Genomic DNA, 12,297 nt, shown 5'->3' on the forward strand with positions numbered 1-12,297 from the left:
ACCTTCTTGTTGCTCTTCTTTTGCAGCAAACAGACTGTCTGCTTACCTGAGCCAGTGAACTTACAAGCGAGTGTGACCGTTTCTCATGACCTGAAACTAAAGTGTGTATAGTATAAGCCTGGGCAGGATGCATCTCCCTGGATTTCAGAGGTCGGGGAGCTATGTTCAACTTACTCTAGACCATTACTACTAGAAAGAAGGCAAAACTTGTGGTTATTTTCCCCATAATAGCCACCTTAGAGGGGAGAGATAACTCATTCTATCAGAGCTTTGTCTCTGTTACCAATTTGAACAGCCTTACAAAAATACCGCTTCAGCTTTTCTATTCCTACTTAACTGCATATTAACTGCAATTGCCCCATATCCTTGAACATCTGTGCCTAGGATTCAATGGAAACATTCACAGGAACAATGTTTTTTTTTTAAAAAAATAATAAAACACCATGGAATATCTGAATGATTTCATTGTTTTATTGGAATGGAATTCTGTGATGTATAGAAATGTGATTTTCTATAGGATGGAGAAAACAATAGGCACTGAATTCTCTGTATTAAAATAGCAATTGAGAAGAAGTGCTTGGAACAGGAGAGGGGATGGAGGGCTGGGAAAAAGATGGCACCATTCACCATTCCTTACCATTGCCTTCTCTTGATATCTGGAAGGTTTGGGGAATCAGAGAGATCTTTGGGGAATATAGATGAATTTTCTTTGGGTCAGTGTTTCCCGAACTTTGTTGTAAGTTACCTTGTATACAGCCATAGTCCAGCAAGAAACAGATGATTTGCTCTAACAGGGTAATTTGAGGAGAATTTAATAAAAGGACTATTTACAAAGGTCTTAGTAGGAAGTGGGAAAACCAGAAGGGATGGTGCTGTTCCCTCGGGCTAGGGGCTGAGTTAGCTCATCCTGCCCTAGGTCTGAAGAGGCAAGAGGAGAGAGCACCGGAATCCCAAGACTGACAGGGGCTGCCAGACCTTCAGTCAAGGGACATGATCACCTGGACAGCAATCCTGTAGGGAGGGAACTGAGGAAATAGATTCTCCAATCTCACTCTTCTTTCTGCCCTCATCTCCTGCTAGTGCTCCCCAATGAATGATTCCAAGCAGAAGCCAGAAGGCAAGAGGCATGTTGATGTGACCCAGGGCATAAAGCAGGACAGAGAAGGGTGGAGAATGCCTGGGGTGTGGGTGAGGAACCCCAGAGAGATATGGCGCATACCATCACACTTTCTCCACAAGCAGGTACTCCCTGGAATCTTCCATACTTAATCGTTTTAACACTTTTTTTTTTAATGTTTATTTATTTTTGAGAGATTGAGCACAAGTGGGGGAGGGGCAGAGAGAGAGGGAGACAAAGAATCCAAAGCAGACTCTAGGCTCTGAGCTGTCAGCACAGAGCCCAACGAGGGGCTTGAACTCATGAACCACAAGATCATGACCTGAGCCAAAGTCAGACACTCAACCAACTGAGCCACCCAGGCGCCCCTCATTTTAGCTTCTTTAAAAAATCCTTTAAGTCATTTTTAAGTGTACGATCCAGTAGTATTAAGTACATTCATAGTGTTGTACAGCCATTACCTCTTTCCATCTCCAGAACTTTTTCATCTTCCCCAGTTTTGCCTTTGAGTACACCCCTGTGCTTCTTTGCTAATAGCTTCTTACTTTAAAGCATGATTAGACTCTCTCACATTTTATTTTCCTCCCCACCAGAAATTTTAGATCATTACCCTAAATGAAAATCCAGTTTTCCAGGGGCACCTGGGTGGCTCAGTTGGTTGAGCTTCTGACTCTTGGTTTTGGCTCAGGTCATGATCTAATGGCTTTGCGGGTTCGAGCCCCATATTGGGCTCCATGCTGATGGTACACAGCCTGCTTGGGATCCTCTCTCTCCCTCTCTCTCTCTGACTCCCCTACTCGTGCTGTCTCTGTCTCTCTCAAAATAAAGAAAAAAGAAAAAAACTTAAAAAAGAAAAAAGAAAAGCCAGTTTCCCTTCTTGTAAATTAATACAATGATAACATAATGATGTTTAAAAGTCCAACTAGATGTTGTGCCTTGCTGAAGGCTCTCCACTTCAGGCCTGTCCTTTCCTTATTAAAAAGGGAAGATTAGTAAATATGAGATGACAAACCTTATTAACACCAGAGACTTTCTTCTTTATGTAATCAGTGACTTGAAAGAAAATGAAAACATAAACAGCAATCTCACCAGGAGACTTAATGTTATTTAATGCTGGGTCTATGTGCTACCTTAAACCATCCTGCCCAGTGGCCCACACTTTGGGAAACCTGGCTTTAAGTAGGTGGGACATGTGTGAGATTTGAAAAAAGAGAGAGGTAACAAGAAAATCTGCCTGATGGCAGGGCAAGAGCATCGTCTCCCTTCCACACCCCCTGCTGCTCACGACCTCTTTTGAGATCTTTCCATGAGCAGAGACAATTACAGACGTAATTCCCTTTGATAGTACACCCCTTCCCTTAAGTGGCACTACAAACATGGTTTCCAGACCCTTCCTCCCTCTGGTCGTGATACCCTGAATATGTTCAGTTTGTGCCATAATCCCAGGACTGGGCTCAATGTTTTCAATCTTCCTCCCACAGAATACACCAAGTATACAGTTTTACATGTTCCTCATTATAATCCTCCATTAATTCAGCCCAAGAGTCACTTTAGGGTTCAACTGCAACTCTTCAACTTTTTTTAAGTTTATTTATTTATTCTGAGAGAGAGAGAGAGAGAGAGAGAGAGAACCAATGGGGGAAGGGCAGAGAGAGGGGAACAGAAGATCCAAAGCAGGCTCCAGGCTTCATGCTAACAGCAGAGAGCCCGATGAGGGGATCGAATTCACAAACCGTGAGATCATGACCTGAGCCAAAGTCAGATGCTTAACTGAGCCAACCAGGCGCCCCTCAACTCTTCAATTTTTAGTCTATTCTTACTGATTCTGATTTCTTTCTTTCTCGTGGAGTTGATTTTTTTAACCTGAATGAACTTTTCATATAACCCAATTCCTTTACATGTTATTGTTGTAATCTTTCAACTTGTCAGGAATTACTTATATCCCGATTTTATCCTTAGGAACATTTAGCTTTCCCTCCAAGCTTTATGTAATTTTTATATATTTATTATATATATATATGTGTATATATATATATATATATACACATATATGTCATTTTTATTTCTATTTTTTTTAATGTTTATTTACTTTTGAGAGAGAGAGACAGAGCATGAGTAGGGGAAAGAGAAGAGAGAAAGGGAGACACAGAATCTGAAGCAGGCTCCAGGCTCTGAGCTGTCAGCATGGAGCCCAATGTGGGGCTCAAACCCACAAACCATGAGATCATGACCTGAGCTGAAGTCGGATGCTTAACCAAGTGAGCCACCCAGGTGTCCCAATGTATATGGCATTTTTAAATAGATTTCTTTTTATATCTGTATCCAAGAACTTGAGAGGAGAAAGTCAAGAGCAAAGCCCTACTTCTAGAAGCTTCCTTAAGATTAATCCATACTCTGGGTCTGAACATTTGCATAGATTTCTAATTCATGTTTATCTTGACTACTTATATATTATGAGAAAAGTTTCAATACTTTATATTTGTAATGATCCCCTGATCTGAGAGAGAGAAAAGAGAGATAATATGATTGAGTTTTAGCATGACTTCATTCCCAAGAGCTCCTGATAATTTCTACTTAATTTCGTAAATATATACAAGCAATGTTTTTAGTGATTTGTCCCTGGACTTTGCTGAGAACACACCAAACTTCCTAGTCTCTACTTTCAGGAATTTCTGCTTTACTTCTTTTTGGCTACTGGGGCAAATGTATCTACCATCTTCTAACTTCTTTTCTTTGGGATTATTCAGTGATCACCAAAGACCTCAGTTACCCTACAAGGTATTTCTAAGGCAAGATTGTAACTCAGGGTCTGGGTACCAGAATTCACTTAAAGCAGTTGGGTGATCACTTCTTAATCTTGGTCTTCAGATTAATTTCCAAACAAAACCAAACAAAAAACCTCCCAAATATTATTATATATATATTTTTCAAACTACAGAATCAATAAATGTTCATTTTAACAAGTCAAACTGTAGATATATAGACTACCATGGCCCTGAGGTAATCCATGTTAATAGCTGTATGTATGTCCTTCTACCCATTTCTCCATGTAAATACAAATATATACACACAAAGTTTTTTTTTTTAACAAAAATGAAATCATAGTACACCTATCACTCTGCAATTTTCTGTAGTCACTTAACAATATGTCATGACTATCCCTCCAATTAGACACAGGTCTAATCTACTCACTGGATGTGTAATATTCCACAGTCTGGATATGCCATAATTTTGTCAACTATTTTCTTTGTGATGGATTGAGGTTGTTTCAATTACAAATGATGCTGCAATAAATATTTGTGTGCATCTATCTCATATTGTGACTCCTACATTTCTGTATGATAAATTTTTGCAGTGAAAATTGCTAGGTCAACAGATATATCAAAAGATTAGTAATGCTGGATTACTTTCTAAACATGTCATACCAGTTCACACACGCTCTGACAGTGGTTCAAAGAAACTGGTTTCTTGCAATTACTTATTCAAGCATTTGTCTTCCTAAGTTACTCAAACCCCCAAATTTCTCCTCTGGAGTTACCATGTGGTGTTCAACTGGCTCCAAGTTGGCCAATCCATATCCATGTGTGAAAGTGGAATGACATTTTCCTTCAGAACTATAGGGGCCTGAGATTTCATTACTTTTGAAAAATGGCATTCATTCAGACACCATAGTCTCTGAGCAGTGAAATCATTAGAAGGGATGAGCTATAAAAACCTGTAAAAAAAATAAACTCTTATTTATTTATGACTATAAAACTCAACTCTTTAAAAAAATTTCAGTCAATACAGAAAGTTATGAAAGAGAAAGTGAAAAACTAAAACTTCCTGGGCATTTAATATGTGTCAGATAGTGTTCTAATCCCTTTATATAAATTCTCTTATTAATCCTCCCAGCAGTTCCATGTACTACCTCATTTTATATCAGAGAACACGGAGGGAGAGGGAATTAAGCAACTTGTCCATGGTCATACAGCTGGCAATGGGTGAAATCAGGATTCACACTAAGCCATGTGCCTCTAGAACCTGGGCTCTGTCCACTGTGTGATACGGGCTGGCCTCCTCAAGTTGGATTTTAGCACTTGCAACATCCTCAGTCTGGCCCCACTCTGCCTAACTGAAGTTACCTGCCATGTCCCCCTTGTGCTGAAGCCAGTATCCCCCTAAAGCATACTGTGGACTATGTCACTTCCATGCCTTTGCACCTGCTGCCCCCACCATCCCCTTCAGGTTCTACCAGCCATTCAGATAGAACTTCCAGTTCTATCTCTTCCAGGAAGACTGGCCTTCAGTATGTCATTTCAGTCAGTATCCATGCAGGGCTCTTGGCTGGCTCAATTGGTAGAGGATATGACTCTTGATCTTGAGGTTGTAAGTTCAAGACCCACTTTGGGTATAAAGATTACTTAAAAATAAAGTCTTTAAAAAAAAAATATCTCCAGGAGGAAGCTGTGGGTGTATAAAGGAATCATACTGAAACATAAATCTTCTCATATTGCTAAAATCTCACCCAGCCCTTGATCTCCTTGTTCAGTGGTCCTGAGTAACCTTCTCAGAGAGACATACACTGCTGCCCCCCAGCCTTAAACACACCTCTGACCTCACTCTTCGGCATGCTCAGGTCTTGGGGTGACCATCACAGCCCACATTTACCCCAGAGGAGGTTGGCTTCTTCTCCTAAGAGAAGTGCCTGGAGGTGATGTGGCCATCCCTGTGCCTGAGTTCTTCTATGTCCCAGGCCCTAAAATCCTCCCTATCCTCAGTATTCTCTCACTTATGAAACATTAACTATTTGCTTTATGGGGGCCATTCAGTGTCCTGACAATAGCCCAAATTCAAACTATCCAAAATAAAATCAACATCTCCCCCAAAGTTGTTTCTCTCTCCTCAATGACAATAGCCACCACACTGGCATGCAACATCAGGCTTGAAGCCTGAGTTATCTTTGGCTCAAGACATTATAATGCTCAAAAAGAAAAAAGTAATTACCCCCTCTTCCTCCCTCCCAATACCTGATTTACACTTAGACACTATGTCTCTCAATGTCTTCAAAATGTGTCTGGTATCTGTCCCTTCCTTTCTGTTTTCTCAGACGTGGGGTAAGGCGTTGGATTTGGCACCAGTCTCTGAACTGGTATCTTCCTCCAGCTTCTTTCCCCTCTAGCCCCTCTATTTACCTGTGCCAGATAACTCCTACAAAGTCTTTAAACTTATCATTCTCCTGCTGCCAATTTTTCACTGGATTTTCCCAAAGGCCTTAGAATAAGAGCTTCTTAACTTCTTAACCTAGAATTCAGGAACTTCTATGCCTTAATCCTTATCTTTCTTCCTTGATTTCTCTTATTCTTTTCCAAAAGAAATTCTTAGATCCTCTGAGGTTGATCTATTATCATTATTATTGTTGGGTTCCTTAAGCAACCCTTGTTTATTAGTCATCAAGCCACAGAGTGTCAGAGGAAGAAAGAAGAGCCCAGAAAGATTAAGGGAATTGCCTGAAGTCAAACAGCCACCGGAGAAAAAACACAGCCACTCTCCCATTTTTACTGCACTTCCAAACCAGACTGCACTTCTATTGGATTTTAATAACTCTAAGTGACTCTTCAATAAATGCAAATGTGAGCTTTAATAGCTTTTGAAGACTATCAAGGGGCAGTGTTTATCTGGAAGTAAATTCCTGCTGCTACCCTGAAGCTCTGGGTCTTTAACATTTACCCAGGCCCATACCAGTATAGACAGATTCTTAGTTTGGACAGAACTGGAGGGTGGAGAAGTGGAAAGAGATCTAGGCAAATATCCAGGGAAGGAGAGCCCAATATGTGAACACCCCTCTTCTTGGGGTCAGACTGACTCAAGTGAAAATGCCCCTTCTCTCCTGCAGTTACCAGCCCCTGAAACTTCACAACTCCAAGTGCTCACCCAGCCCTCCTGGTTTGGACTTGAAACTCAGTCCACCCCAAAGTCAAGATCGTTCCTTTTTCACTCTCAACCCATGGTTCACTTCAGAAGTTGCCCTTTGCTATACTTCTTCTATGGAGAGCAGGGGGAAATGGTAAAACTAAAGACAAGCTATCACAAAACCAGAATGTACACTCATTCATTCATTCATTCATTCACTCATTCAGCAAACCTTTATTGTAAGCCTGCTATGTCCAGGCACTATTCTGATGGCAATCCTCTTAATAATAAGTACAATGTATTGAATGCTTACTGTGTGACAGGCATGGTTTTATGTTTCATTAAATTCTCACAGCAACATGAGATAGGTTCTTCTTTTTTTATTGCTATTTTACATATGAGCAAGCTGAGGTACAGAGCAGTTATGTAACTAGACCATGAATGTGGCAGTGCTAAAATTCGAATCCAAGTGGTTAACTCCAGAGCTCTGTTTTCTTAACCCTACACTATGTTCATAAGGCATCCTAACCCAATGTCTACTTATGTTATCCCCATATCCTTGTTTTTTAAACTTAATTTAATAAAAATTTGCCAGCAGTGGCAAGGTGTCTGGCCATGTTGCACTACAGTAGATTTTACTAGGTCAGATGAAGTATTACAGTGTAAATAGGAGGGTTTTAAAAATATGTGTATTTATGTTTGTGATGAATAAATGACAGGTGTTAAAATAATTTGAGAGCTACTGGAGGTTGCAAAAGACAAGAGAAATAGAAGACATGTGGTGAATGACGAGGAATCAGATTACAAGAAACAAAATTCAGGGAAAAGAGAAGAAATCACATTGGAGAAATTAGGAGCGACCCACATTTTCATCTCACACACTTCAGAGAGGAACAGGCAAGAAGTCTGAGCTGTCCACAGACAGGAGATGGGGACAGCAGGCCTGAGCTCCTCAGCAGGGCCTGGAGAAACCAGAAGAAAGGACCTCCTTCCTGAGTCACACATGAGTCAAAGACAAAGTGTTCTAACTTCAACAGGAGGCAGAAGCAAAAGAACACTGGAAAGTGGAACTAGAAGTTTCTAAAATCCTAATCTAGGCCATGTTGAAATGTTAGACAGCTGAGTTTAACAAAGATCTAACAATTACCAACTAAATGCCAGGCACATGACACCATGTGGGGTGCTGGGACTATGGCAATAAGAATCTGTCCAGCCCTCAAGCACCTGGAGAGAAAGTCTGGGGGGAGGTGAGAGCTGAGGGTGGTGGTCCAAGAGGACTCTGAGAGTCCTGGAGGGGAGAGATTAATGCTGACAGAGGTGGGGTAGATGTCAGGGACAGTGTGGGAGGGGAGGGGACATTTGTACTAGTCTTGAGGGATGACTAGGACTCAGAGCAGAGGGTTGGGGGTATAGAGGGCAATTCCAGGCCATTGAGCAACCGTCAGTTGGCAATCGGCAGTTGGCAATCATGTGCTATGCAGAAGAGGGCTCTTGGTAAGGATCACGTCAGAGAAGTGAATCAAAAGTGAAATAAAATCCCATGATCTCTAGGGAAATTTCTGAGTGGGAGACATGTGTCAACATATCAATTCCATGACAATTAGAAGTGAAACCACTGAGAGCATTGCTCACATTTTTTCCGTCATCGAGACTTGTGGGCGAGTCTACAGGAAACCAGGGTGTCAGGAATATATGCGGAAGAAGATGGAGAACCTCTAAGATGGATTTGCCTCCTCTCCCAAGCAATTCCCCCCAGGCTATCTCTCAGGTGTCTGCCTCTCTGTTCCCATCACCATCATATATTCTGGCCCTTGGTACCTCACAATCCCTCTGACTGTTTCAATGGTTGACACTGTTCTCCTGGCTTTGTTCTCTCAGGTGTCTCAGAATGTGAACATTTATGAAACAACTAAACTCTGCCAGACTCTGTGGTATGCACTGAACGCAGTCTCCCTGAGCACTGCTCTGAGTGCACCATTTTCCTGCTCACTTTCCATCGCCTTTTGATGAGAGCTTACTTAGGTTCCACAGTTAGTCACTAAGAGCCATTGGTTCTCCTCCAGCCATGCTTTTCTTGTACCTTCCAGCGTAGGGTCTTTGAGTCACATATTTCTTTTTCCTGAATTGCTTCTGCCTTGCCTAACTCTGTCTTTGAAGGCACAGCTCAGTTTCTCCATGACCCCTCCGAATACCAGAAATAGGAAGTGATCTCTTCTGCTGGATTTCTGTAGGTCATATAGTGGTTTAAACCACTCTTGTAATGCTTTCCACAGTGGACTGACACAGTGCTTATTTGTATATACGTCAGGGATCTGACGTATATTTATTTATGGTTCACAAGAAACCTATTTACACATGGACTGAGGACTCTCAGAGGAGAGTTAATTAATTAATCCTCAGAGGAGCCAGGCCCAAGGAGCTTGACTTAGCAAGGCCTTGGTGGGGAGAGGGGCATGGTGCTTATGATTCATATCTCTCCTTTGCTAGAGCTCAAGTTCCTTCAGGGCAGATACCATGAATGATTCACTTATTAAAGCCTGTGATGTCCAGCATAATGTTTGACAGCAAGTGAATATTTAATAAGTATTCATGAGATAAAAGAATATTTATTGTTGTCTCCTGAGAGCAAATCTAACTATTTGCCAGGCTTTATTGCTAAAATTTTGATATAAACCCAAGATTTTCTTTTCACATGTGTGGATCTCTAGTGTGGGGTTACTGCAGGAGGTTCACAAATCCATGTCATGTCAAGAATTTTCCATAGACTGAGTAAATAAAATGCTTTGTACCTACATGTAATGCTATATTTCAAATACATAAAGATACCATTGTGGTTGATTCTAAAAATCTACAAATATATCTAAAAAAAAAAAAACCTTGTAGGAATCCAGATATCTTTTCCCACACAACTTCTATGATGTAGAAGGTCTGATCCTTTTAAAAACAAATGCACACACATTAAATGAAGTTCCCATTGTACAGAACCTCTGTTATGTACTGCATGTGTGTAACAGAAGTCCTGCTTAGGGAGACCTCTAGCTCGAGGGGTGGCACCACATCCAGGTAATGCTGAGTCTCAACTTAGTGTGTACACACTTTGTTGCTGTTTGTTTATTGCTGCATTTATTCTCCACAACCGCCCTCAAGGGTTGACAAAAGAGCTACTGAATTTCTCAGAATTGACAAGGGAGAAATATATTGTGAAATATATAGGGAAGAGACAGAAATCAAACAAGAAAGGAAATAAACAGTGTAATTTCAGAAAAAAAAATGAGAAAAGGATGTAAGAGCTATATGGGACACAATGTACAGTTCTATCAAGCACGTAATTGGAATCCTAAAAGGAGAAGAAAGAGAAAAGACTCTGAAGAAAGTCCAAGCAGGGAAAAGGGACAGAAGATGATGGTAAGGTGAGTGAGTATCTTAGCTGGGATGGTGACATTGGAGCTGAGAACTGAATGGCCAGAAGTCAGCAAGTGTAAAGGCCCTAATATAGAAAGAAGCTAGGTATGCCTGACAGAGACCAGAAAGAATAGTGTGGTTGAAACATGATAAATAAGAATGAGATCAGAATAAAATACAGTTGAAGGACAGGCAGGTAGGGCATTGTGGCTTATAAGTTTCCAGAAGAATAGGATTCACCAAACATGCTTTTGCTTCCCCACATTTCCTAATCCCTTTAACCAAAGCACAAAGTGGATTATTAAGTGGGTCCATGAGATTACCGCTAGTCAATGGACTATGGGCAGAAGTGATTTGTATCCTTTCTGGGCCAAAGCATCAAAAAGCTAGCACAGGAATGTCAAGCTGTTTCTTTCTTCAAGTGACAGAGCCAGATGGTCAGAGTAGATTGAATCACTGAGTTGCAACATGAAGATGGTTGCCCTCATGAGTCATGCAGACTGGCAGTAGACTTTAAGAGAGAAATAAACATTTGTGCTATGAAGTCATAATAAGCTCATCTTGACTAATGTCACATGGTAAGAAGTTTGGATTTTACTCCAAGTATAATAAAAGCCATTTGAAATTTTGAGCGAGAGAGTGATGAGATCATATACATGTTTACATGACCACTATGCTGTGTGTACAACAGATTATGGGGAAGAGAGACAGGAGAAATAGGGAACCAGTTGTAAGTCCATTGAGGTTAATCCAGGTATGAAATAATAGCTTGAAATCAGTGGTAGCAGTGAAGGTGGTGAATTGAATTCAGGATATGTTTTGAAAATAGAACTAAGATAAATGGAAAGACTCCAAGGTTTTGGGCATGGGCAACTGACTGAAAAAGAAGACAGAGTAGAAGGTAACATGGGTGGAGTGGGAACCAAGAGTTATAAAGCTTTCTGGGTTTAAAGATCTCTTCCAAGAATAGGAAAGAAGAAAGATAGAGTACTTCCTAACTCCTTTTACAAAGTCAGCATAACCCTGATATCAAACCTGACAATGATATTACAAGATACATATTTGTAAAAGTCCTAATATATATATATACGTATATATATATATATATATATACGTATATATATATATATATATATACATATATATATATATTTGCAAACTAAGTTCAGATACAGACAAAGAGGAAAATACAACATAATAAAATTGGATTTCCTCCAGAATGCATGGTTGTTTTAATATTCACATATCTATTGATGTAATTCATTAACAGAATAAGGGAGAAAAATAATCTCTGTAAATCCAGAAAATCATTTAATGAAATTCAATACTCATCCCTGATTTAAAAAAAAATAGCAAATTAGGAAAAGAACTTCTTTAATCTGATAGGGGCAATATAAAAATCTAATAGCACACATTATACTTAATAATGAAATACTGAAAATATTTTCCTTAAAGTCAGATATGAGAGAAGGATGTCTTCATTATCCCTTCCATTCATCCCTGTACTATAGGTCCTACCCAGAAAAACAAGGAATCAAAAGAAAAATAAGGAGGAGAAAGAGGAGGAGGAGTGAGGGGGAAGGTATAGGTTAGGAAGGAAGAAATAAAACCATCATTATTTACAGATGATATATGTGAATCTATGGAAAATCCTGAAGACTCCCTGAATTAATTATTAGAAGTGATAAGTGAATTTATCAAGATCACTGAATTAAAGTTAAAGATACAAAACATCAATTATATTTCTATATGCTAGAATTTTCACTCATGTGTGGATCTTGAGAAACTTAACAGAAGACCATGGGGGAAGGGAAGGGGGAAAAATAGTTACAAACAGAGAGGGAGGGAGGCACACCACAAGAGACTCTTAAATACAGAGAACAAAC

The 12,297-nt window shown here is 40.0% G+C and overlaps 1 protein-coding gene across 3 annotated transcripts in view; it reads left to right on the forward strand.

Annotated features, from left to right (window-relative positions):
- Positions 1–7,321, forward strand: part of LOC123610920 (protein ADP-ribosylarginine hydrolase) — a 42,979-nt gene extending 35,658 nt beyond the window's left edge. For 2 of the 3 annotated variants that reach the window (XM_045502139.1, XM_045502141.1), the window contains exon 14: positions 6,993–7,321. In XM_045502139.1, coding sequence (XP_045358095.1) covers positions 6,993–7,167 — 175 coding nt within the window. In that variant the 3' untranslated portion in view covers positions 7,168–7,321. Of the gene's footprint in view, positions 1–26; positions 458–6,992 lie in introns of those variants that run through there. The other variant, XM_045502140.1, reaches the window with a different exon arrangement.
- The last annotated feature ends 4,976 nt before the right edge of the window (positions 7,322–12,297 follow it).

Source organism: Leopardus geoffroyi, chromosome C2, assembly GCF_018350155.1.
Source record: "Leopardus geoffroyi isolate Oge1 chromosome C2, O.geoffroyi_Oge1_pat1.0, whole genome shotgun sequence".
Lineage (NCBI taxonomy): Eukaryota > Metazoa > Chordata > Mammalia > Carnivora > Felidae > Leopardus > Leopardus geoffroyi.